The 27,558-nt window shown below is 37.7% G+C and overlaps 1 protein-coding gene across 9 annotated transcripts; it reads left to right on the top strand.

Moving 5' to 3' along the window:
- Positions 1-25,806, top strand: SSX2IP (SSX family member 2 interacting protein). Of its 9 annotated transcripts, none has more exons than XM_074906499.1 (16): positions 11-99; positions 4,871-5,049; positions 7,679-7,714; positions 8,301-8,434; positions 9,187-9,353; positions 9,592-9,792; positions 11,545-11,655; positions 12,862-12,997; positions 14,262-14,337; positions 14,415-14,586; positions 17,256-17,406; positions 18,883-19,019; positions 19,451-19,624; positions 21,895-22,006; positions 23,984-24,101; positions 24,324-25,806. In XM_074906499.1, exons 4-16 carry the CDS (start codon positions 8,392-8,394, stop codon positions 24,397-24,399), a joined length of 1,674 nt encoding a protein of 557 aa, XP_074762600.1. In that variant the 5' UTR covers positions 11-99; positions 4,871-5,049; positions 7,679-7,714; positions 8,301-8,391; the 3' UTR covers positions 24,400-25,806. The 9 variants fall into 9 exon arrangements, with proteins under 9 accessions (XP_074762601.1, XP_074762600.1, XP_074762602.1 ...); XM_074906495.1 differs by lacking the exons at positions 11-99; positions 4,871-5,049 and adding exons at positions 109-186; positions 425-550; XM_074906496.1 differs by lacking the exon at positions 11-99 and adding an exon at positions 259-550.
- Positions 25,807-27,558: the final 1,752 nt, after the last annotated feature.

Raw genomic sequence — 27,558 nt, 5'->3', positions numbered from 1 at the left:
GGGGCGCGGAGCGGAGGTCGGGAGCCGCCTCCCTTCTCCTCCTCCTCCTCCTCCCCCCACGCCGCGACGGCAGCAGCCGCAGCAGGTGGTGCTACGCGGGTGGGTGCGCGGGGCTCCTCCTCCTCCTCACCGGCGGCTCGGGAGGAGGGTTCCGCGGGGCTGCGTCCCGCCTGCGCGGCGCGGCGGGTAACGGGCGCTCTGCGGCCGTTGGGGAGGGACGGGGGGGGAGCGGGAGCTGGGGCGCGCTGCAGCGCTGAGGTGCCGGGGCTGTGCGGGGTTCTGCCCGCCCGCCGCGCGTGTGCGAGCCCGGCGTGGGGCGGCCGAGGGGAGCGGCGGTTCCGCGGCCGGGGCAGAGCCGTGTGCGGGAGGAGCCGCCGGCCGCCGCCGTGTTGCGGGTCTTGACATGTGCTCTGCCTCCTGTCAGGCTCCGGGTGATCCGCAGGGGCGCGGGAGAGCTCGGCTGGCGGCGGGGCTGTGCCGGCTGCCCCCGCGGGAAGGCCCGGCCTGCTGGTGAGCTCCGGGAAGCCACCGGCGGCGGATGCTCCGAGAGGTGGGAGCCGTAAAGCTTTCTACTGATACAGTGAATTTGTGGCTGCTCGGGTTTAGCTGGTGGTTTCACGTGATGCAAGAGCAGAGGTTCCATAAAGGATTTCGGATTTTTTTTTTTTAAATTATTTTCTTTAAAAACATGCTTTTCTTCACTTGCAGCAAAGCCCATTTCAATTTGGAGATAGAATCATAATTCAAGATCGATTTGTAGTACTACTGCATCGCTATTTATGTAGAACACTGTTGCTTTCTGTGCTCTCGGTGAAATAGTTACATAGGGCTCCATATGCTGCAAAGGTATGATAGGAATTTCAGGGTAATGACCTAAAATAGGAGGCACATGAAGTAAAATGTGAACGTATTGGGTCAATTTTAATAGTGAAATTGGAAAGGAGACCTAGAGAAATTGTTTGATACGTTTGATGGAGATTTCAGATTATAAATATTGGGGGGGGGGGGGGGGGAGAGATGTTCTCTCTTTTTTTTTGAGGGGGGAAAGCTGTGGCACTAATACCAGTTGTCATTTGGACTGGAGATACCAGGCTCGTTGGCATCAGTATCTTGTCTCTGAAAGTGGCTGGCAGCAGATGCTAAGGAAAACATCATAAGTATAGGTTGTTGTACAGCAATGCTTTTATCGTGTATCCTCCCAGTATACCGCAGTCTGGAGCAGAAGGATTTCTGAGCAGAGGTTGTATCTCTCTCTTTAAATTTAATAGCTGCTGATGGATGTTTTCCAATGAATTGGAGTCAATTTATATACTCAGCATTCACAGCACCTGTGATGCAAGTTCGCAATTTAACTGTTTTATATGAAAAAAAATATTTTCAGCTTTTGTGCTGAATGTTTCATTTCGTTCTGTATAACTGTTATGTTAAAAGAAGCAACGAATAATTATTTTCTGTATGTTTGTCCTATTTCTCTAGCTGTTTCCTCTTCTAGCTTAGAAGTTATAGCTTCTTAGTTTCTTGTATGAAAGCGTTGGTTGACCTTGCACAATTTTAAGGTCTGTTCTGTCTTTTGTACAGGGAAGGTTGTACCTGCATGTCATATTTACGCTGGTGGAGCTTAGTGTTCACAGACATTACGATGATCTCTTTTTCTCTCTTCTGCTCCGACGTTCTGTTAACTACCTGTGAGCTGTTATTTCCAGAGGACTAATTGCAGTGACCCTGGAATCTCTCCCTGCGTGATAATACCTAATTAGAAGCTATTGGTTTAAGTAGGAAGCAGAGTTGTCTTTTTCATTGTGTTAGTTTGCATTTATGAACATAGAATTTCAGGTGCTGATTTTTATCATCCATTTGCTTAGCATGAGGATGACATTCTGCAGTTCTTGTCAATCTGGGTGTTTATTTTTTCTGAATAACTATGTACAGTACACTTACCTGCTCACCACCTTTTACAATTTATTGAACAACAGAGATGTCCTCACCAGACCCCTTTGTGACTATAATTTTTGTCTTTGTGACTTTCCAATGATATACTTTCATACCCCTCCTCACCCTTCTTTAATTTAGTCTTACCCTTTGCCCATCTCTATTTATAATCAGTCATTAATAAATCCCCTGGCATCTTAGTTTAAGAGCTTTTGGAAGAAAAGCTTGTGAAAAGCTTTCTGGAAATCAAATTATGCTCTCTTGCCCAGGTGTGGTGGCTCATTCCTTCTCGAGCACTGTGGCAGACTTGTTAGTGTTTCTTCCTTCTTCAGAAGACATGCTGACATTTCACCAGTCCTATTTGTTTGGAGTTACCGAGTCTGTTCTGTAACGTTTCTACTTTGCTCAATAAAAACATCGAATTTACATGAGAACCATTCCTTGAATTCCCTGGCAATGTCTCTTTAGAGAAATTAGTTACAGTTACCATCTTCATTCCATGCCTGATTTAATTTACAGGTTATATGCTACAGAAACTTGTGAGTTTTATAATTTCTGAGATCTGGAATGCTCGTTCTGGCTCTGACCAGTAAGTATTACCAACTTTAGGAACTAGTGAGGTTGTGGTTTCTTTTGTTGTTTCTTTTTCTTTCTTTTAAAAAGTCATCTGCTTGCCAAGCTATAAAGTTTGGCTGAAGTTGATCTCAGGAAAATAAGGAGGAACTGCAGAAGACAGTTCCTAAGGTTTTTCCCTTGGGTATCTATGATGTTGGGAGGCTAGGCAGCAGAATGTTCTGCTCCAGCTACACATAGTAAGGGGATTGTGAATGCAAACAGAGGAATACAATTTTGAAGATTAACAAAAATAGTGCTATTGTTTAGTAATAGGAAAATGCTAATGTGAAGATCCGTAGCATGTGTTCAAAATGAGGTGGTAATTTGGAAGCCAGATGAAACATTTCCATGTGTTTCAATTTGTTCAGTGGTTTCATTAACAGAATTTCAGTCATCTGTGTATGTAAAAGTTAGAGCTGAATCTTGAGGTAGTAGATCAGATTATATTCCTTGTGTAACCTGAGTGTTTGAGGCAAAGACCATGACAGAGCAGTCACTGAAATAGCTGTTGAGAAGATCAAATAAACATTTATTTTCTTAAACTCTAGATTTTGTTTGTTTGTTTTTTAAGTAAAATGGAATGGAGAAATGTAATTGGGATTTTCTGAGTGTGATATGCTTGGAAGGAAGCAGAGACTTAATACCCATAGGCTGGGTAGTTTGACTTGCCTCTTCACATGACTTTTGACAATACTGAGTTCAGCTGAAATTCAGACATTGCTTAAAGTCCCATGGAATGTGGATAAGTGGAGGGATTCATCCACACCCATTTTTCAATTAATAGAATAATTAAATTGCCACAATCTTGTAAATGTGGGAGGAAAGATCTGGGGTTTGCTTTGATTGCAAGGCCCATTGTTAAAATTACAATATTAAAAAAAGGTCACTAAAACTGTAATAGATTTTTAGAGGAAGGAATTCTTTTAACTGTACAGTTGTCAGAATGATATGCATGCTTTAGTGCTAGTTGTAAAGAGCTGTAGAGAGAGAATAATCTTCAAAATTCTAGGGAGGAAATGCATGGACATTCATGGTGATTACATGAATTCAAACAAGTATATGTCTTATGACACTATCAGATATATATTTGTAAACCTACAATGTCATGACAGGAGTGTACCTTAAATTTACATAGTCTGATGGTGTCTTTCTGTCTATCCGGATAAAAGCCATCTGTGTGGCATCTGTGGATTACTAACAAATGTAAAAGCTTTAAGCAGATTCACAGCTCCTTTCGGGATATAATTTTAGTAGAAGGAATCGTATTGCCCTTTAACTAAATGCTAACTATGCCCCCCTCCCCCCTAGTTTTACAAGTTGAAACTACACATGTCAACAACTTGTAGTAGTATTTGTAATATACAGAGAAGGAATGTTTGTTTGACAATTTCTGGTTGATAACTGGCTTCTTAAACTCTTCTCCAAGACACTGTGATATTGAGGGCAGGTAGAAACCACCTCTCCAAAAAATTGCCTTTCCCTATCCTCTCTACCTCGGGGTGGGGGGGAAGTTTTCTGGGATCCCAGATACTGTATTTCCCATTTGTGTCACACCCTGTGTAGGTTAGAGATGACCAGATGGTGTAATATGATCACAGCACAGTGCTGTGACAAGTGATTCTCTTCTGATTGTCTGAATGAGTTTTACAAACCCAGTTACAATTACTCCTTTTCAAGTTTAAGCATAGTATTAAGAAATTCTAGGTGTGCTGTGTTGTATAAAGTTTATAATCCTACTTCTTACTGCTTGTGATCATCAAGTTGTGTTACAGTCAGAACTTGGGCTGACTTGATGAGATATAAACTATTGTTAATCTTGGCACATTCATTGTCAAATCACTCCCCTGTCCCCCAAAACACAAACCAGTAATTTTAAGAACAGCTCCTTTCAGCTCTCTGGGTTTGAAATGTACTGTTTTGGAAGTTTAATCTAAACTTATTCTTAAAAAGAGAGATGTCTTTGTTGGTGAATCATGCATGAGTTTGAGGAACTATTACTGTAGATTTCTGTCAAAAAATACCCCAGGTGCCTTTCTAAGAATCAAGTTCTGGTATGTTATTACCATGACAGCTTTTTTTTAAGTTCTTTGGGGTTTTTTTTTTGTACTTGTTCTGACAGGCACTTGAATGCCTTGGTCTGATGACTGCTTCTTTAGTATTAATCAAGCTCTCTGCACTTTTAGTGTAAGTATCCTGGGGACATGCGTGTTTAGGGTTTTTTAGTTGGTTGGCTTTTAGATTTCTATCTGCCGTGAGATGGCTCTGTCATTACATTTGCGCATTTGACATTGGGTCTCAGAAGATAATTTTTTGACAATCCACCTAGGTCTTGTCCACCCTGGGAATTTCTTGCTTGGGACGGGAAGTGGCAAGACACCAATTGGCAGAATTGCATCTAGCAGGCACTGGGTTGCTACAGGCTAATGGCAAGTCATCGAACCTGTTGATGAAGTAAAATACCTGTGTACAGAGAATGGGCACAGAAGGAAGATCATTAAGTATCAGGTACCACAATTTTGGCTGTTCAGTGGTTCTTTTTCCTCCCACCCACAGACAGTCAGATTTTTGACATTAGATGTTGGGAAACAGCAATTTTTTTTTTCTTCCTACTGCATGTTTTCCCAACCAGCATTTGAGGGGAAGGGGGGGAAGAAAACCGAAACAGAATAAACAAAGCCTTCTTACTACTTTTACTACTTCTTTTTTGAGAGCCTAGGGAGATCCCTAAAGATTTTATTATTCTCTTATTTATTATTCTTATTATCTATTGTTCTTACATATTTTATTATTCTTTTATAATTATACAAAATACTGCTTCTGAGTTACACATTTTCCTGCTCTACGTGAATATGTGTCCTGGTATGTTGTGGTGGTTAAAGAGAGTGTTGTAGCATACTAAAGGTGAAGACTCCCTCCTGAAGACTCCCTTCTGAATACAGTGTATCTAAATTAATTTTGCATTTGCACTGTCTTCATGAGGAATGCTCATCTTGAGCTCATGCATACTTCAGTGGGGCTATTTTTGAGCTTTGTTGCTTCAGAGGAACTGCCTACACTGGGAAGGAAATGTATCTGGTGGGTCTTAATCACTAGATAGCTTTAGAAGGCATGGCTAAGGTCCTGAACTGGCAGTAGAAGCTAACGTGGAATTTAGGAGATGATCTTAGCATGCGACTAAAGGCTTGTAGCATTCCCTTTTGCAGCTGACATGGGATTGTCTCATTCTGCACATCTGAGTTTAATTCTAAATACAGTATGTAAAGATGATTCAAGTACAAAATGCCGACCACTCTCTGATGATTACTGCTTCAAAGCTACTACACTTGTTTGGTGACACATAACAATTTAAGATGCTTTGGGGTAGTGGTTTAACAGTTCAATGAAGTTTGAGTTTGGCGTTTTCCAAATCTTGACATTGCTGAGGGTGGCTTTTAATCTGATGTATTAAACAGTGTGCAGTGCATCCCTGAAAAGTGCACTTTCATGACGAAAGGCTCTAGAGCCTTCAACATTGATTCATGTGAGAAGAATATAGTTGCGTTATCTGGACTTTATTGTACTGTCTATGTGTTCTTGCTTTCTCTGTCTTCACTAGACTTTCTTCTGAGCCTGTGTTAATTTTCTTTGTGTACTCTTGTTGGTGCACCTAGAAACATTGTGTCACTAGAGAGTAGTCTTGACAAAGCATCTGTACTGAATCAATCTGCATGCAGCTTGCAGGGCTCAAATTTAGACAATCATTGCATTCCTGCACCTGGACGACAAGTTTCTGCTCCTAGTTTCTGCTCCAACTATCCCAGCTTGGGATGATAGATGCTGTGTCAGAATAGTATTGTCGGTGTAGGGAGACCTGTGGGTTTGTAATACTGTATGTTGAGGGAATTAGGGTGATAAGATCTCATAATTGGTGCGCAGCCTCTTAAAGAATAAAAGCCATTTTGAAAGTAGCGGCATATCTGAAATGTGAGTAGTAGTTTTGTGGACTTTCCAACAGTCCTTAATGGAATTTGTGTGTCTTGAGTTTCTTAACAATCTTCTGAAATACCTTATCAGAATGAAGGATTGTGATGCCAGCAGTAAGAATATACTTAATTTGCTGCCTTTTCCCCTTAATTTTTAGGTTTCTCTGATGGACCCAGTAGAAATGAAACTTAACGTGTAAGAAGTGTGCCCTCTTAATCCTTAGTTTGACTTTAAATTCCAGTTTTAAGAGCACTGTTTTGTATGAGTGAAAAAAAAAAAACCAAACAGCCTGCCTTGCAGATTTCTGTTATGAAGTCAGTTCTTGTCTTGGAACCTTTGCTTCATTTCTGGACATCTTGGTTTTACAGGGTGGAAAAAAATTGAAAAATGTGTTTAAATTAATATGGGCAGAGAGAAAGCAGAAAACCCCATTTCTTAAACAAGAACAGCCATTAGATTGTTGCATTAACTGTGTTTTTCATGCTGCCTTACATGTACTTTCTGATATGTAATTTAGTAGTTCCTGTGAGCTTTCAACTCATCTGAGGAATAACATTTTACCTTTTCACCAAGTAAATTTTTGAACGTGGATAAATACTCATCCAGCTGAATATTTTATTTTCTAGTGCTGAGCATTCTGTAACATGACTGTGCAACAGTATGATCTCTTAAAAATGTAGTGTTACTTTAGGCATTGTGTTCTGCACACTTTTTTTGGCTTTTTTCCCCACTTCCCTTCTTTTTTTTTTCCCAAATTATAGCTTTTTCCATGATGAATAAAATACAAAGTTTTGGTGTCAGAAATCTAGAAGCTGCTTATCCAGAGTGCGTTTATTGTAGCATTAGCAGGGGATTAGGTGGAAACATCCCTGTGCTCTAACAGTCTACAGAGTCCATCTAAAACTGACTTCAGATATTGTTCCAAAGTGTTGATTGAAAAAAGGGGGCCTTCTTTCCTGTCAGGTGAAAAGTGTATTTCCCTGAAGTATCATTGTTCACCTAACAGCTGATGGGCTGTGCTGTCCAAATCTTAAGCACCCAAGACGGATTTATGTTTCCAGCAGTGTGGTAACTAATGCTATTATGTGCCTTCTTACTGGGTGATGGATGTGGGGTGAGGGGACAACCGGTTTGTTCTTTCTTATGAGTGTGTCTTTCCTTTGGTTTCCAGAGGGCCAGTGCTGTACTGAGTGGCTGTGCCAATGGGGTAAGTCTTCTCTTGTTTGTTTTCTTCAACAATTTTAGAGGTTCTGCAAAGCAGCAAGTAACTTGCCAGGGAAACACAATATAGCTAAATCTATAGGTTAAGTTAATTTTAAATGGTTTAAATGGTTTTAATTTTAAATGGTTTGGCTCTCTGCCAGTATATGTTCTCTAGAGTCTTTATCCTTCTCTTTAAGTAATAAACTCACTCAGACTTATGTTAAAACTTCACATAAGTTTATCTTAATAAAATTGCTTCCTGGTTATATGAAAGGAAAATACTCAATACTTAGTTTGCTGTGGTTTTTTTGCTGTATATCAACAGAAATAACTGAGTTGTTTACAGTGAGTATTATTTTCATGTATGCGTGGCATTTTAGCTTTAGTTAATAGTTTACAAGACTTAGTTTAGCTTAAGATAGATGCATCATTTTTACAGTATATTTGTTACACTTGCTATGTTCCAAATGCTGTGTAAAGACAGAAAAACTTCATGTGGCTCATATCCAATAGTCACTCTCCTATGCCTGCTTTAATCTTCTAACTGTATTAGCTGCTATTGTTAATCTAAAATACTCTTGCTATTTTAGGAGATGCCTACTTAACACACATTGCCAGCAATTGTATTAAATATTTCACTGCTGAACCGGTTGCTCAGGTACCCTGCCTGTCTCTGTTGCTATGGGAGATTGGAAGACTATTACTGTGCCAGTGCTGTCATCAGGTAAACTAGTGATATTTTTAATTTAGTGGCTTTGCTGACTTCAGCATCTCTCTTTAGCACCTATAACATCACTGATAAAGTTTCATGTATGACATACTTGACTAGTTAAGCAGAATGTTAAATAATGTGTAGTACATGCAGTGCTTTGTTTTGGATTGAGTCCTTGCAGAAATGCTGCTGTAAAATACAGCCCTTTCACATGTATATAAAGGTTCTAAGACTCTTCAGTTACACTTCTTTTAATCGCACCTCTTGGGATATCTTGCATTTTCAGAGGTTTCTTTACTTGTTCTGTTGCCTCATAAATTGACTACAGATTTATTAAAGGAGTAAGTATTTTTTTGCCTGCTTCTACCTAGTGGAAGAATAAGTTACAGCACACAATAAGTATATCATACCTTCTGTAAGAATTTTCACTAAATACACAGCTTCTGCACCTGTGTAAAAAAAAAAAGTGGTGTACCAAGCCAATTAGGAAGAAAGGTTAGGCAGGTGTTTTTCTTGGCAGAGGAGTAAAATTTGGAAGATACAATACCTTAAAATGTTATTGAATCTTTAATCTTCAGTGGAAGTTTATCAATTTTTTTTCCACTGTGAATTGTTTAATATATGTCACTGTAGCTGAAATTCTAAATTCTAGACTTGTTAATTTCTGTAAATAATAATTTGAGTAGTTGGGGATTTGGGTTTTTTTACGTAATGTGTCCTAAACTATTAGTCCTGACTTGTTTCTTAATGTTTTTAACTTTTAGATAGCAAAAATATTTTTCATTATACCTCAGAAAAAAAGATATCTCCCCCAAGCATGAACTCACAAGTGCTACGCTTGCCACTGCCTCCATCCAAAAACATGCACAGCTTTTTCAGTGCCTTCTGCACAGAAGAGAATATTGAACAGAGTATATCCTATCTCAATAGGGTAAGTCAGATCTTGTTTATTGGAGGTTGTGTGAAGGTGATGTTAAATCAGTTGTGGTAGTGAAGAGACACTGGATTAAGAAGGCTTCTTTCTCAATGCTCAGAAGCCAAAGTTGGTGGGGAATATGGTATGTGTCCCCCCAACCCCTTCATATAGGATCTCACCGGATACTGTTTCTCTCCTTTGGAGAATTGAGAGATTCAGTTATTTTTTCCCCATCCCCTTTGTGTTTTCCCAGGAACTGACAACATTGGGCTTTCCCTCTATTTATGCGGAGTCCAAAGGACAAGAATTAAATTTAATATCTATCATAAACTGCATGAATGAATTGCTTGTACTGCAGCACAAGAACCTTCGAGCTCAGGAAGAAGTAGAAATGCAGCATCTGAAACTGGGTAGTGATATGGATCACTTGCAGAACTGCTATGCTAAATTAAAGGTAGAAACTAACATAGTTTTACCAATATTAGGCAGCACTTATGTTTAACTGATACTCTATGTTCTTAACAGTGAGAGCTTTTCTTGTTTTTCTCCCTGGTACTAATCTGGAATTGTATTTTTATGGGTTTTTTGGAAGTTTTTTCTAGTTGAAAATTCCTTAAAGTTAACAAAATATGAATTAATGAAAGAACTTAAAACTTACTGAGAATTATGGCTTCTTTAATCAAGGAAGTGGGAAGACTGTTCGGATTGGAAGTGTTAATGCATGCTGTGGGTGAATATGTTAAACAATTCATATCATTCAGTATCACTTAAAAGGATGTGCCCAGCTCTAAGAGATAAATTCCTAATATAACTTAAAAGCATAGGTAGCATTTCTGGGGTGTGGCACAGGGTTGTTATCAGTCTTTCTCCATATCTGTAGCTTCTTCCATGTTTTGGGGTTGTTTTTTTTTGCTGTTGCTGGATTCCTTGGATAGCTGACTACAAAATCTTCTAAAAATTGCTCCGAAGTTGTTATCAAAACTGAAGTTACTAAGCTTTGTTTTATCAGAGGATAAATACATGCACAAGGCCAGTCACTGTGGAGTAGCTGATACATTGGAAATTGACAGCCTATGCTACTTCATGGGTACTTTTATGTGCAGTCATACTAGAAAGGTGTTGTCTTCTCCTTGATTCTGTCAATAAAATAAAACAAAATATTTCAATGCATGATTCAAGGTCTTTTTAGGCTTGCTTTTCACTAGGCTGGACAGCATGATCTCCTTGACAAATACTGTTATAGAGTCTCAAAATCATAGTAGTCTTGCTGAGATTGGTCATCTGTGTAGAATTGTTTCAATGTGACATTAAAAATCATGTGTAACTGCACTCATTTTTATACAAACATTGTATAACGTTAGGTTCCAAAACACTACAGTTACTTTCCATAGACAAATGGCTTTAAGGTGAGGGCTGGGGGGAACTTGTTAGTACTATTTCAATCCCAGGCATTTAATTTAGCCGTCAGCTTGTGCAGATTTTCAGATGCCATGCAGCAATCATCTTGATTTCCACTATTGTTACATATATTCCAGTGTGGTTTGCTTAGAAGTTCTTGTTGCTTAAATTTCTCAACACATTTGTAGCTCGCTACACATGGAAAAAAAAGAGCTTGTATGTAGTATTTGCCTCTGTCATTTAAATTGTCAATTTCAGGTTTGTTTGAGTCTTGTGTTTGTGGAAAAAGATTTCTAAAATGCTAGTCTTACATAACCTGGTATAATGAAATCATTGTCTGGCCTTACTCTGTATATGTGAAATGTCCCATTTGCTTTGCTATGGTCACAGTCTGCGTACCTGTGTTAATTGTTCCCTTGATTATTTAACAGAAGCATTTCAGTAATACTTTAGTCCCAAATTCATACAGGTTGCTTAGTATCTGCCTCACTATCACAGTATAGATATGCTTACAGAATCCTGACTTAATGAAAAAGTAATAACTGTAAGATAATATCTGTTAAATACCAAACTAAATTTTTGTTTCTTGTGAGCAGGAGTGTTTTTCGTACTGGAGAATCATACTTATTACTCCAGAAAAGAGAACTAACTTGTCATTGGGAATGCAATATCATCCCTAAAACACCAGAGATCAAATATATAGGCTAACTTACTTCATGTGAGGTGGTATGGCAGTTTGGTTTGGGTGGTGGTGTGTTGTTGTTTTGGTTTTTTTAATCTGATACTGAACTATCAACACTTTTTCTAGGAACAATTGGAATTATCTAAAAGGGAAATAGTTGGACTTCAGGAAAGAGACAGACAACTGCAAAGCAAGAACAGAAATTTGCACCAGTTACTTAAAAATGAAAAGGATGAAGTGAGTTGTTTTGTGCATTAAACAAGACATTACACAGATATTCAATAATATGAATTTTTGCAAGAGGTCTAGTGTTTTGAATGCTTTTTTGTTGGTAAATGTTGTCTTTCACCAAAGTGAAATTGGCATGTTACATATGCATAAACAGGTTCTGTAAGGGATAGTTCCAAGTTAGTGGTAGACAGTACTGCAGAAATGTACACATGCAGTTTTCTGAGGCTTGCTATAGTTTTGAGCATAGCTTTATCTTAGAATGTTTAAAAATATCAAAAAGTAGGAGGGGGCAATAGTGTTCAGTCACATCCTCAAAGATGTGTATAGGAGCTTTTCTTTGGTGTTTTTTTGTTATATTGTAGAGGAGAGCAAAAGATCAAAAAGCGAGCTAGGGAGAAACCCAGCTCAAAAGCGCAGTCTCATTAAATTTCGGAATCTTGGAAGAACCAAGATCAGAAAACAGTTTGAAATCCAAGACACTGCTCAGTTTGGGATTTGTTTCCAGTGTGCTTCTCCCCCTGCCCCCAGCCCCCATACTTTATATGGCTCCTAAGTTTCTGTGAGTGTTCTCTGTGTTCATAAACATTCATACAGCTAGCAGCCAGTACTGTCTGTATATAGTGAACATCTTGAAATTCCAGCTTAAAATACTGAATGTGCTCTATATTTGTAAGGTTAAAACTGATGATTCAGAAAAACCCATGAATTGATAGTACAGGCCAAGAATGTGCTTTATATGTTTCTTTTTGACCAAATGGAATAGTCTGTCTTCCAGCATCCTGCTGCCCAAAAGAAGAGTTTTGGGTTGGTGGGTTTTTTAGTGTAAGCCTAACAAGCATACTTTAGAGCTAAACTAGGTCCTGAATGTTATTTACTGAAACCCAAGTCTTTCTCTGCTCTGTTCACTAAAGGTGTTAGTTACATGAATTGCCAGAACATGAGTTCAGTTGTACTTCAGAGGTGCTATAGTATTATAATACATGTTGCTTATAGTGTTGGTTTCTGCAGAAAAGAAACTAAATTCACTGAGATAAGTCTGAGGTCAGAATCCATGGGTTAGGAGAGTTCTTCTGATTCCTTTTGTCCCTTTCACTAGAAATAAGGTTTAATAGAAGTATCATTTCACTTCATGTATTTGTTTTGCTTTTCTGAAGAGATTTATGTGCTTATGCTTTAGATGAAGAAATACAGCTTTTGTGGGGTTGCTTTTAGGTACAGAAGTTACAGAACATAATTTCAAGTAGAGCTACACAGTACAATCATGATATGAAGAGGAAAGAGAGAGAATATAACAAATTAAAGGAACGCTTGCATCAATTAGTCATGAACAAAAAGGACAAAAAGATAGGTAAGTAGCTGTGAAGTTGACTACAGCAATAGTGTATTTTGTCTGTTATAACTGTTTAAATTTGGTTCTGGGTATTTTTAGAGTCAATATGGTTCTCCTTGTATATTTTTAGATGTTAAAATCTTACATAACAGATGTAGTATTTCATGTCAGCTGACTGTGGAAGGCTAAAACTTTTATAATGTTTTACATAAGATTAACAAGCACAAACCAAGATGGAGATCTTTCCCTAGTAAAAAAACTCATTTTGTAGAATTACTTGGAATTAATTCCAAAGCTAGAGCTGTGTTTCCTCAACTTTCTTTCTACTGCTACCATGACAAGACTTTAAGATAGTCATAAACACTTCTTCTGGAAGTCCTGCTTTTCTCCTCTTGAACCTCCTGCCACCTCCAAAACACTTGGCTGTTTGCCAACTGTAGCACATGCTGTATTTTAGTAAGCTGGCTTAGTTCACTAAACCAGAAGAAAACTATTCATGTTGTTGACAAGTTGGTTTTCTGCTGATTTAGTTTTCTGAAAGTGCTTGTGGGTAAACCAGACCAGTTTAGGACACTGTAGCAGGAAGACCTATTTTGGCTACAGAAAGTCTTTAGGTATCAGCTCAGTAATCTCTAGAATACTCACCCTGCAGCCAGCAAAACTTAGTTGTGGCATGTTCTTGACTCCAGTTGGCTAATAGTAGTTCAAGTACCAGTGAGGTCAAAATAACAGGGTTTTAAATCTAGCTTACTGTTTACTTGATCACTGACTAGAATTGAACAACACTAATCTGTAACAACACTAATGTGTTTGGGGAGGGTGGGGTGAGGTGTTGTGATTTGTTTTTTTTTTTCCTTCAAACGTGGACAGAGTAGTTTCTTAGTTTTGAGGAACACCTTGTGAAACATTGGGAAGTTGCTTGCTCTGAACTGGAGATAAAACTCCCATTATTGCCGGAAAAGAGGTTAGAGTTGATACACCATTGATATAAAGGCTGAAATAAGGATGAAGGTGCCATTAAGAAATACATATAAAAGATGAGAATATGTCCCTCTGAGTTTCCAAACACAAAAATTATCTTCTTTCCTTGATTGTCTTACTCTTACTTTGTTAAGCAGGGCAATGGGGTTTCATACAGGTCTGTAGACTGAGGGGGATAATTGGGTGATGTGATCTCTTGACAATAACTACATGTAAATATAAATAAGTAAATGCAGTGTCTCCTGGAATTTATATATGTGCGTGTTGTTTCATGCTTTTGAAATATCCTTTTCATTTGTAGCTATGGAAGTTCTAAATTATGTTGGTAGAGCTGATGGGAAGAGAGGTGCATGGAGGACTGATAAGACAGAAGCCAGGTAGTTGTCTTATATGCTTCAATTAAAGTTGTTCTGTTATGGCTTTTATGTTGTTACTGTAAGATTTCCTCTTCCAGAAATGAAGAAGAAATGTACAAAGTTCTGTTAAGTGATTATGAACAACGCCAAAAACAGCTTTTAGTGGAAAATGCTGAGCTGAAAAAAGTTCTTCAGCAAATGAAGAAAGAGATTATTTTACTTCTCCCACCACAGAAACAGAAACCTAAAGAAAGGTCTGAAGATGGGCCGGTAAGTATTCTTCAGCTAAAATTAGATCTGTGTGGTAGTTTGGTATAGTGCTGGAGTTAATTTGATCATTGGGGGGAAAAAAAAAGGTAAACTTCTTGTGGAACTTGGAGTGGACAGCACGTTTCTGCTTGAAATCCATCCGTTTAAATTTTCTACTGTCTGTGAACAATACCCAGTGTATTCTTCCCAGTCAGTCAATGGAAAGCATAAATTGAATGAAGTTTAAATGCAGTAGGTGCCTGTATGTAATTCAGTGCAACAACAGTGCATTTTGGATTTTGTCTGCCCTGCATACCAAGATGTTGATACTAGCTTTCAAGGTGCTTATGCAAAGAAACCAGGCTTCCCATGGAATCTGTGAGGGTGAAGGAAGTGTAATTAAGGTGCGCTCCTGTAGTAGGTGGACTAGAGTAGCTGTTAGTTCCTTTTGCGGAGCTTCTGGTGTGTTTAAGGAAAGTATTTGGGTTTTGAGTAAAATGGTTTGTGGGGCTATTTGTTTCCAGGTTTTAAGTATCCCGTGCAAAGAAAGAAATACTTTATTGTTATGGAACATCACACTGCATGTTCACTGTTACTACATTTGCTGATTTCTTGCTAGAAGTTGCAGTTCTATTTTGATAGAGTCAGAGTGAAGTAGGGAATCTTAGAAGGTTAACTGAGCTTTCTCTTAGCAATAAGGGGAAGAGTACCACTGGGTATAAGAAAGAGTTGAAATACAGAAAACATGCATAAAGTCTAGATTCTAGGAATCATTCAAGATTGATGGTGTACTAGTAATAGGATATTGAGAGAATATGGATACTCTACAGAACAAATTCTGAAGTATTTCCTGTTACAGTAAATAGTACATGTTGGTACATAAGACTATGTGTAGATGGTGCCTTCCAGAGTGTGCTGTTCAGTGGAATCTAGGGCTTGCCATTTCAGAAGGTCCCCTCACCCCCCTAATTGCTGTACTCTGCTTCCTTTGTCGGGTGTATTTGGCCAGCCCCAGAATGTTTGAGTACATCCAGCTGTGGGAATGAGGTCTTTATGAACTTGTGCATTGAAACAAACTTGAGGAAAAACTGGGACTTAGTGATTTGAAATTCACTGTTCTTGGGTGATTAGACAAGTATTTAACTGTTGTGTCATTAATAGATTACTAAGAAAATATTAAAAGCCTGCACTGAAACTTCTGATTAGTTCTTTTGTAATAATATTAACTAACCATATTAAGCAGATCAACTACTCGCTAGACAATAGTAATTTCTAATAGTAGAATAATAATAGAAGTACTTACTAGATGCAAGTCTCAAGTGGAATGACTTCAGCAGGGTTGTAGGGTGGTGTGGGTGGTCTTGGTTTTTTCCTATTTAATCTCTTTCATGCCTTCTCTAATTTCATGCCACTCTAGAAAGGGGAATAGTTTTTTGTCATGATAGGGACACTGCTTTTTTTTTTTTACATTTGTCAAATTAATATAAACAGGAAGAATGTTGCCAAAAATTATGGTTTTGCAGAAGTAAATTGTGCATTTAAGACTTAGTCTATCCCACAATGTGTATTTTACAAGGATTAGTTTTTTGTTTAGTACTGGTTTGTGATGTCTGAAAATAATTTTCTATTTAAAACATTGCATCTGATAGTTCATGCTTGTTTGTGATTCCTTTAACATTTTGGTATGAAATCTGGACTCTCATGGAATTCCTTGCAGCATAAAAAAAATCCCTAAACATTGCATTTCTATTTAGAAATGCTAATTCATGTTGATTCTTAGAAGGAAACACATACCCTGGAGTGTGGCAGCTAGTGATGTAGTCGTATCATTTATCACTTTGCTTCCCATTACAAAAATCACGAGACATGAAACCAGCTGGACTGCCATGTTATCACAGTACTATCCAGAGACCTACTCCAGACTGGGCTTTCATTGTGTTAGCTTATATAAAGATCAGTAAAGGAATAAGGTGTTTCTTTATGAAGTGACATAAAACTCTTAAACCGACTACACCCCCCACCCCACCCCCAACCAAAAAGCCCCAAACCAAAATCCTGCCTTTTTTTTTTAATAGCTGTTGTTTTACTCCTTAAGATTTCCTGTGATCCAGGTTTGGAAGACAGCGATTACTGCATATGTAAATGATTACTTTGATACCTTTGAACGTCTTGTTTTTGTACTTCCCATCGCATTTTTCTTACCTACTTGTAGATAAAGGGGATTGTATAGAATGGTTTAGATGCTTGAGAAGAGTGGAGTGTTAATGCCAGGTATTGAAATGGCTATAGCATTTCAGCCTAAATCTACTGAATTGCCATGGGCTAGTCTTCTCTCTTCCATCTAGACTTTTGTGTCTTACTGCCTCGAGATCGCATTCAGGTTTGATGTTTGAACAGTGGTGTAAAATGGAAGTGGGAGAAGGAGGTGCTAGTTCCGCTCTACGTTCCGTGTGTTGCAGGGCTGTTTTATCATAGTGAAAAACAAGGCAGGGACAAATTCCTTAATTCTCAAGAGGAGAAAATCTTTGTCTTAAATACTGTTCATGCTGCATAGTGAGTTTATGGACAGCTACTGCTGAAGTTTAATGGCAGAACTCAGCAGTCAGAACTTCTCTTACATGCTTAAATAAACAAATACACATATTTGGAGTGATGGAGTGGTTTGCAGCTTCCTGTTTCTGCTTCTACAGGTGCTGTCGGACCCGGAGGAAGATATTGGAGAGTTAAATAAAGAGAATATGTGGGAACTGTCTTGTGAAACTGTGCGAGAGCAGCTTACCAACAGCATTAGGAAACAATGGAGAATGTTGAAAAATCACGTTGAAAAGCTGGATAACCAAGGTGACGTTTAACTGTAATACGTGTTCATTTAAAATTATATTGATAATTCCATTTGGTATCATGCTGTTAGGATTTACTTTACTGACTGTCTTAAGCTAAAAGGAAGCTAAAATGGAAGAAATTGTGGTCTGGTAGACTTTCTGAAAGGGCTTGTGATTACCATTTTTCTGTCTGAGTTTTAATTGTAGGTAGTTAGGGAAGCAATTGCACACCAAGCCCGTTATCATGAGAAAGGACACGATTATATTTTGACACAGTAAACAGCAACTTTATGAAAGTACATTCCCTGTAGTAATGTTTGTTGCCTTTTCCTACCTTTTTGAGATCTACAAGTAATGCAGATGTAACAATTTGAAGTAATTGGATGCAAATATGTAACTCCTTCTCAAGTCTAGGCTTGCCATATCCATACCTCTGAGGCTTCTTGTGGCAGTCTAAAGAATGGCTGATGGTATGGTGCTAGACCCTTCTCATTTCCAGCTGTTAAACAGTATTAAAAGGCAGCTAAGAATACATAAAATTCTTTCCTAGTATTATTTTCCCATGCAAGCAAATGTTGCTGCTACCACAGGGATGTTTGCAGTTAAGAATAAGACTGAGAAGGTCATGCATGCAATTGCAAATAAAAGAGCAGATGATCTATGAGGATGTTTTTAACATAGAAAGGATTTTAAGAGCACTTGTTCTGTGTAACGCTTGATTTGGTGTAACAAACTGAAAAAATAGTTGTAAGTGTCAGGAAAAATGTTTCAAGAATTTGCTGTTATCATGGAGTCACCATTTTATTTCTTGGATTTATACTGATGACCATAGCCTAGTCCTTTTGAATTTGATTAATGTTCAAACACTGGCATCAGGGGATCAAAACTTGGCTCATTACAATCACTGTGATAGCTATGCATGAAATGAAACAAAGCAATATGTAATTATACAAAATAAATTTTATTCGTCTCTAATTCATTCCCTTACTGGGATGAAAATATGCACACAATGTTTGTTATCTCTGTTTTGCCTTCACAGGACTTGAAGGAAAAGGCTTTCTTTTTATATCTGTGATAAATATAGTTACTGTCATATTTTTATGAACACACAAGCCCTTCAAAATGGGCTCAGAATAATAGGCTAACAGCATGTGAATGAAAAGAAGTCTTCAGTTGTCTTGATTTTTTTCTTTTAAATAACTGCTGAAACAAGTGGGGTTTTTGTGTGACACATTTATTGCAGTGCAGATGCTTGGTTTACCTTGGGGAATATGAAACAGCTATGCTTTCATTGCCATTTTTTTTTCTGAACTGGATTTTGTGCATAATTACACGTATAGCACCAATTCTGGATCTCTTGTCTCTGAAAGAAGTGCTTTTGAATACACTGTGTATCTGTCTTTCAGGATGAAACAAATACAGTCTAAAACCTTTTGCTATTGCTGTGAGTCCATGATATGAGGGATTTTTTTCAGTATCTTTTTTTCCCCATTAGTGTCACGTGTACATTCAGGAGCTTTGAATGAAAAAGATGTCATTTCGAGAGAAGACCATGAGCTGGAAACCGAAAAGCTAGAGTTAGAGATTCAGCAATGTAAAGAAATGATCAAAACTCAGCAACAGCTCCTGCAGGTAGTAGGCTTTAATTTTCCTTATTTTCTCTACTGAATCTAAGCTTTTTTTGGTTTTTAATGTGCCACTTCTCTCACCTCTGAGCCTTTCCCTATTCTTTGATAATGCTTTTTAAATATCTTGATTGTTTGTCTGAGTATAGATGTGCTAGTCGGTTGGTTAGTAATTTAATGAGTTTGTAATCCTGGTAGAAATAATTTTTGGGGATAAACAAAAATGAGGAAGGCTGAGGTCAGCTGCCTGAACAGGGACATTTTGCTTTGTCTGAAACTGCCCCCACCAACCACCAACTTGATACTTACTACATTGTTTCCATGTTAAACTCCAACCATTTTTTTTTTTTGATAAAACTGAACCTATGGAAATACTGCACCTCATTAACAGTTACTCCCAAATTAATGTTTGTGTCTTTTGTTGCTTTATATCTGCAGCAGCAGCTTATGTCTCCATGTGATGATGACACCACTCTGTTACTACAGGACTGTTATTTGTTGGAAGAAAGAGAGCGTCTTCAGGAAGAATGGAGACTATTTCGAGAACAAAAACAGAATTTTGAGAAGGAAAGAAGAAGTTTTACTGAAGCTGCTATTAGATTAGGACTTGAGGTATTAGAAAAGTGGAAGGATATTAGAAAAGGGAACTCCTATGGAAGATGTGTTATGATTAAGTAGTTCTACTGTTACACTCAAGTGCAGCTGTCCAACAGTATCTGCTTGTTAACATCTGTAGAGAAATAGAATTCCCATACTGTATAAAACAGCTTTGGTCATTGTAGGGCATCATTCTGTTGGCATTTAAAAACCCCACGGTTTTTGTGTGTATTGGAAATGCAGTTGCTGCAACTGGAATGACCTATTTTTGTTTCAGCTATTGCAATATCTAAGTACTTCCAAAAATCACTCCAATTATTCACTAAACCATTTATTAGATGCTGCTTAACTTTGGTTTTCTACAAAAGCAAGGCCTATGCAAATTTTAGTCAGATTTGGTTTCAGGGTTGCATTCTCAAATGTATTAGATTCCTAAACTTTTGTGAAAACCTGTGACTGTTGCAGAAACCTAAAGTAATTGTTGCCTTTCTCTTAGCAGGGTCGTGATCTGTTCTGTTCCAGTAGTTATGCTGGCCAGTAAGCATGCATACTGGAAGGCACTGAGGGTAGATGTGTCACTAAATGAGCTCTAGCATGTGTCCTTTGGTCTAGCCAGTACTTAGGGCCAAGAACATGAAGGGGCTTACAAGTGTAGTAGGAAAAGGAGGTCATGATGATGTGGTCATGAGACTATGATGGTACAGATATGACAAGAAAAGCCATTGAAGGGAAAAAAGTGGATTTTATTGCTTGCAGAACTGCTTGCTTTGACACATAGAGGAGAAAGTTGGAATGGAATGTGACTAAAATTTATAAAACTGGATTCAGTTGGTCAGACAAAAGCAGTACTATTCACCAAATCTCTCAAGATTAAGACTAGAGGGAACTCATAAAAACTGCTTGAAATTAAGTCTAAAACATATCTGAAAAAGGTACGTTTTTATATGTCAGGTAGATGACTTCTGGATTTGACTGCCACAGGAGAAGGCAATCAGTACCAGCAGCTTCAAAAAGCAGTTGCCTAAGGTCATGAACAATACATCCACAGTTGGATATGAAAATCAGGGAGACAAGGTGGTCCCTTTCAACATCTCTAATCAAATGACACTTGGGGCTGGGAACTTCTGAGGGAATGCACTGCAGAAAGTGGCCAGGTTCATGCGATCTCATAAATAGCATCTCATGTGTCTGTTGTTGGAGACAGAATACTGAGCTAGATGGACAACTTGTTGGACTCGAGACAGCTGCGCTTTTTTTTCCCATTCTTATGCTGTAGAGGTTATTGTAAATAACATGAAATACTAGAGATTTTACTTGAGATACTGGCACAACAGTAGTTCACATGGTAACAGATAATGACTCAGTTCACTACATATAGATATGTATTCTTGAATGATTTAATTTAATTTTCTTTGCATTTTAATGAATCTGTGAATTTCATGTTGGACCTTGAATTCAGCTTTAAAAGTCTTGAATGATAATAAATGATAATTGTTTGGCCAGAAATTTTTAGGACTACATTGCAGTATAAGTGTAACTACCCATGCTTCTGCTTGATAAAATGCTTAAGTATGAAAAGAGAAGTAATGCTGTAAGTTTTGTAGGTGTTTGTGAAAGTTTGCAGTAGAGTCCAGCTTGCTCTATTTTCTGCTGACACAGTAGAAATAATTTTATATAATGGGGCATCCTGTTTCACTGATGGTTTTTGGAGATGAAATAATAGCTTATTGCGTGATTCCAGAGCCACTGGATCTTTTAGAAATTGTCTTTGAGCACAGAAAAGGAAAATAATGGTTAAGTGATTGGAAAATGAAACAGCCCCTTCCTTTCTGCTCCAGTTTTGGACAGAAGTAATCAGTTCTATTATAAATGTCATTTTTATCTGTTAGGAGAAGGCTCAGGGTTGAGGTTTAAGCAGTAATTCTTACTGGCAGCTGCTCAGAAACGAGGGCCACCTCCAAGAGGTAGTGCTACACTGAGGGGGAAGGGGAACATAGGAGGCAGAGATAGGAGACTGTGTCACAGGAGTGGAGAACAGTAAAATGAAAGGATTAGTCAGACCTCTGAAACAAATCATGTGGTTTGGCTTGTAAATAAATACCTCCTCAGCTAATCCTTATTGGATTCAAAAGCTTGCTCACATGACTGTAATTCTGTGTTAAACTGCTGCCTTTCCTTAATTACATGGACATGTTACAGCTTCTGCTTTTCTAGATAGCAGCAATGTAACACTGACTAAGCTTGTTCCTGTGGTCGTAAGTGTAAATTGTCATTTCTTTTCCTAGAGAAAAGCATTTGAAGAAGATAGAGGAGCATGGCTGAAGCAACAGTTCTTAAGTATGTCTACTGATTACAAGCACTCTGAAAATGTGACAACTCCAAGTGCCTTCTTAGGAAGCAAGTATTTGGTTCAAATTATGTTCTTGTATTATGCTTCTTCCCCTTCCCTCCCTCGCCCCACCCCTTCAACTAGAAGATGCAAATATGAACAAAACTCTTAAAACCCCCAAAACTTCCCAAGACCAATTTTACCATGTATGCTTCTAACTGTTAGGATAACTGGTGGTTCAAAATCTCCTTTTTAAAAGGGAATCTTGGTAACTCACTCACTGATAATTACTTATGTAATGAATTTATATTTCTGAAGCGATCTGGTGAATGCCAAGTACCTGACAGCACAGCTCTTAAGAACAGGGAATTTTTAGAATTACTAAATCAAATGTGAGCATGTTAATTGCCAAGGCAGTTGAAAAAATCATGACCTTGGGAGATCTGTATAGATTAGAAACAAATTTTGACGGCAGCATTAATTATTTGAGATGAGGTAATTAAATGTGTGCACATACATATTGAGTAAAAAAAAAATCCTTTCAAAAAAATAAACAGTGAAAAGAGCATAATGATAATGAAAATAAATTTGAACAATAAACCATTGAATTTTAAGATTAAATTCTTCATAAAGGAACAACTTCAGAAAAGATAATGAAAATATGGCTATATATGACATAGTTTGGAATATTGTTTTTATTGAAAGTATTTTTTTACTTCCTTTCTTCTACAATTTTTTTTTTCTTTCAAGTTGGTAAGTTTACTTCCCATCCCCTCATGCCTGAATATGCATGTGTAGTGTTTTGGTCTTTGCTACTGACTCTTCAGTACTTTCTAAGAGATGGGGGAGTGGCAAGACAAAAAAAGGGACAGAGGAGGAACAAATAACAACAATCTCTGTTAAACAGATTCTTCTTGTGGCAGCCAACATCTAAAGATAACACCTGGCAAGTAATGATTGCTTGCATTTGTATTCTTAAGTAGCCTGCCTCGTGTTCTGGGTTCCCCTTGTTTCTCCTCTGTGCAATTCCTGTCGTACTTCTGTAAGTACGAAATGAAATGATCTTCTACAGTAGGAAAACTATTTTTAGTAACAGAGTTGAGATTGATTAGCTGTTGCATATGAAGAATTACTTGATTTAGTGATCTGTGAGCAACTTGAGATCTGTTTCATTCATTGTACACTAAAGCTTTTGATTTGTAAATGTCTTTTTCCAAATTGTAGTGTTTCTGGATTCATTTAATGCCATATTTTCTCTTCTAAATGAGATTCTTCAATCTTATATTTCCTAACCTTAGGCTGCTGGATAATAGTAATAAAACAAAAAATGTCTGCCATGGAGAATCATATTCCATTTGGATATTATTCCACAGATTGTCATTAGAATTATTTTAATGTTAAATTTCCCTTTTTCACAACACTTGTCCAAAAGCTCTTAATTCTGTGGTGCTATGATGAATACCCTAGAACACAGAATCATTCTGTTTTTTTCCATTTCACATAAAAGCTTTGAAATCTAAATGTGAGGAGGAGTTAGCCGGGATTGATCTGGCCCTGCCAAGTTTGGCCATGTCTTTCCATTGACTCTAGTGATGGTTAAGTTCATATAAATGTTAAGGCATCTAACTTACTGCTTTCAACTTTTTTTTCTGTACTCTGACAAGTTTGCAAGTTCTCATGTTGATGTTAATTATTGTATATGCATGCTGGAGAAGTTTTTATTTAAGGAATAAAAAAGCTTTATCACTTGTAAAGTGAGAAATTTTACATTTAAGTGACTTTAAACTTGATTTCAATGTGACTACTTGCAATGGTGGTTGTAGATGTAAATGCTTCGCTTTCAAATTTAGAATCCTAATTTTAACACAACTTCATTCAGAAGCATTAAGTATATTACAAAATTTTATCACAGGTCTGCAACAATAAGGTTTATTATTATAGATATGCCACAAGATGTTTGGTGTGTTTTTAAGACGTAAAGAAGCAAGTCCTTCGAATGTTTTCAGTTGCACTGTAGTTTAACTGATGATATGTATGTGTCTCAGGTTGTGACCAAGACAATCGGTTAGTGAAATCTACATCTCAAAGAAAACCTCCCTGTATGTTGAGTGGTCCTGTTTCAGCAGAACCTTGCCAGACATCTCAGTATATTACACGTAACAGGTATCTGAAATGATGTGCAGGTGGTTATTTTTATACTGCTAAACTCTATATAGAGCACAGAGATAAAGTTGTGATAACTTACAGAAAGCCTCATCTAATCTTATGATTGATATATAGCAAAACATATTAAACATTGTACCATAAAAAGTTTGGTGTTTTTTTCTATCCAAAGTATAATTTATTTGCATTGTAACATTCTCTTTTTTTTTTTCCCGGTTCCAGTGCTGCATCCAAAAAACCTGCTGGAGATAGCAAGCCAAATCAGTGGGTGGAAAGTGACAAAGAAGAAACTGAGTAATGCACAAAGTCATGGGAAGACTCTGGAGTTGGCACTCTGCTATGTAGAAACTTGCACATAGAACAACTGCCTTAGACTTCCTAGGGTTGCCTGCTGGGTTTTTTGTTAGAGATTTTTTCATAAACTTATCATTCTCAAGTGAAACAGAATGCTGTGAGTTTGGCCATTCTTCTAGAAGATTATATGGTGATCTGAATTGTGGCGTGTGTGTGTATGTGCGTGCACAAGGCTTTTATTTTTTAGACCACTCTTTGCCTCTTTTCTTGCAACTCTTGAAAGAAAATAATTGAAAAATATATAAGAGCTTTCATATTTTTCTAGTAACAGAAGCTCTGATTCTGTGAATGAAGCGATGGTCTCAAACTTTGACTATAATACTGGATCCCAATGTTACCTTTCATCACAGGCAGAGATAGCACTTTTAGAAATTGTTTAATTATTGGAAACATTCATTTATGTTTCAAGTGTAACTGGCATTAAAACTTCTTTTGCCTCAACTTGAATGTACAGTATACTGTAGATTTTTAACAAAACAGGTTCTATATTTATTGTGTGATTTGAAAATACCTCTTTGATATTTCAGATGACCTAAAGCGCAGAATCTTTATATATTTGTAAATAGACAAAGTGATTATGCTGAGAAACCATGAAATGAAACACATGCATACATAATATTATTTTACATGGCATTTTAAATTGTTTTATAGTGATACTCAGTTTACAGATGCATTAGGATTTTCAATGGTTCAGCTGAGAACCAAATTATTTCAAATGTGAACAATAAACGTGTAATTCTATTCTAAAACACTGGTTCTTTGTTTTATGTGCAGTAAACTTTTAAGCTGTCATGATTGTAGGGCTGTATAGTATGTCAACAAATCTAGTGCTGGTTTTATATTTTCTTAGTTCTTCATTTTAATTGACTCCAGATTCTTTTTTGGCATAGCCTGTGGAAAATCTGTTTTGTTTATAATGTAATAAAAATAGCCAAGCAGAGGTAAGATGTTTCAAAGACTCCTTCACCAGACTGAGAGCATGCACTTTTCCTTGCCCATTACAAATTTATCTTGTCTTTTGTTGGGTTTTCATGCATCTGTGAATGCATGTGTATAGCTCTGATCCTAGTGTAATTGATCTTTTTTTTGGGAGATGTCTGAGAAACTTCTGCCTTTCTCGGGGTCATAGGGAGGAAACTAACTGAAGCTTAGAATCCTTCACTGAAAATGCTGCTCTGCTTGTTATCTTCAGAATTGGAGGTAATGGAGTGATCTGCTGTATAGGTAGTCAGGTTGGAAAGATAATACAAATAACATATTTTTTTTTTTACTTACTTCTCCAGTTCCCCTTCAGTAAAGGGGTGATCACAGTCATGTCGTCATCTGAAAAGGTTTAGCAGTGCGTAGTTACTGTTGGGCTTACCCCTGCCCCACAGCGTGTTGGGACAGCTCTTGCCTGGATTTTAGCTATGGAAGAATAAATACACATATTCAAAGGTGTGAAATGAAAAATGTATCTTGGCAATTAAACGGGAGAAGAGTACTTCACATGCTGTCAGACTGTTGTTTTCCCACCAGGAGGTGGTTGTGCTGAGGCAGTGTCAGTATGCCGCCAGGGGCTGCTGCGGGGCTGAGGCCGTGCCAGTGCGCTCGCCGGTGCTCCGCTGGCACACAGAAATGCAGTCAGCCTAGCCAGACTTCTACTTAGACAGTTTTTCTTCATGACAGTAACTTTTAGGATAATAACACCTTTGAAGAACAAATTAACTTACCTATTTTATCTATTTTGTTTGGGCCTATTGAATAATTAGCAATTAATAAACATTTTATACTGATTTTTTTTTTAACATTCTGTAACCCACCTTATAGAAGTGGAAATTCATTTGAACACCTCCATGGAAGAACCAGCTGTGCTAGAAGTGTATATGTATGCAGCTGAGTCCTATGCTGACCTCTTAGATGTGGTCTGGAAGTCTGCGGTGTAGATTCAGTCCTGTCCCTGTAAAGAAAGAAAACATACCCAGAAATTTAGAATTGCTCTCTGTGCAGTTAGCAAGAAGCTTTTAAATCTGAAGCTGCTGCTAATAATGGTGTGAATACTGCAGCTGGACTGGTGACACTAATACTCCACTATGTTGGAAACAACTTAAGGATCTTTCTCATTGAGAGACTGTTGAAGAGCAAAGGGGGAGGCTGCTTGCAGGAATGGCACACAGGTGTGCTGCTACACATGCAAGTTTGAGGTAATAGAGCAAGTGGCCTACTTAAGAAGGAACAAGAAGTCCTGACTGCTAGTGACTGATTAGCATACTGTTCTTGTTAACTGCCCATGACATTGCAAAAGAAGCAATGCATATTGTTTGTCAAGATTTTTGTGAACAAAACCACCATAGCTTAAGATCCACTCATCTCTTCAGTCTGCATGATGGGAGAGGCTTTTACCATAAATACCTGTCTGATGAGGTATGAGAATTTACTTTACAGGACTAGATTACAGCTGTTAATTTTTTTCTCTTTCATCCCCAGGGATTGAGGGTTATACAATACAGCTTTTGCAAAAAAATTAATAAATGAAAACTTTAAGAAAACTTTCTCCCTACAAAACACCCTTTTTCCTAATTTGAAGAACTGCTTCAACCAGCTCTGCAGCCTTGCTCTATCTCAGTTGCAGCAGGAGAAAAATAGTCCCATATGTATGGAAAAAATTCAGACCCCATTCTAGGTTTTTCTCAGGGATCATTCTATGTACACTGAAATCATGCCAAGGTAACTAATAAATCCCCCAGTTAGTATCAATTTAAACAGGTTATTCTTGAAAGGAAACCAGAAATATTTACAGTCAATGCTGTGTATGTTGAAGTAGCTTAGCTGCTACTTGTGCCGCTTTTTTCTTTTTTTTTTTTTTTTTTTTTTTTTAAATTTCTAGTTACCACAAAGTTTTTGTCTGTGAAGACGTGGAGGACATCTTGCTTCTCTTCCTTTCCATGCCTCCTATCTAATCTGCAACAGATGTAGATGAGAAGATATGAAAGGTTGATATAGTTGGATCCAAAAACTGACCCCCAAAGAAATGTTCATGTTATCTGGTGATTTATTTATTGCTTTCAGTGAATACATCTGACCTCTAACGTTCACTATGCCCGGCAAATTTTCACTGTAATTA

The sequence above is a fragment of the Athene noctua genome, chromosome 5, assembly GCF_965140245.1.
Source record: "Athene noctua chromosome 5, bAthNoc1.hap1.1, whole genome shotgun sequence".
NCBI lineage: Eukaryota > Metazoa > Chordata > Aves > Strigiformes > Strigidae > Athene > Athene noctua.
Note: the sequence above shows the minus strand (reverse complement) of the source record. Positions and strands in the feature narration are given on the sequence as shown.

Excerpts from the sequence above, each read along its gene's own strand:
- SSX2IP (XM_074906500.1), top strand. The coding sequence starts at position 8,392 with ATGGGAGATTGGAAGACTATTACTGTGCCAGTGCTGTCATCAG. Across the intron at positions 9,793-11,544 it reads ACTGCTATGCTAAATTAAAG|GAACAATTGGAATTATCTAA; the intron begins GTAGAAACTAAC and ends CACTTTTTCTAG. Across the intron at positions 11,656-12,861 it reads TTAAAAATGAAAAGGATGAA|GTACAGAAGTTACAGAACAT; the intron begins GTGAGTTGTTTT and ends GGTTGCTTTTAG.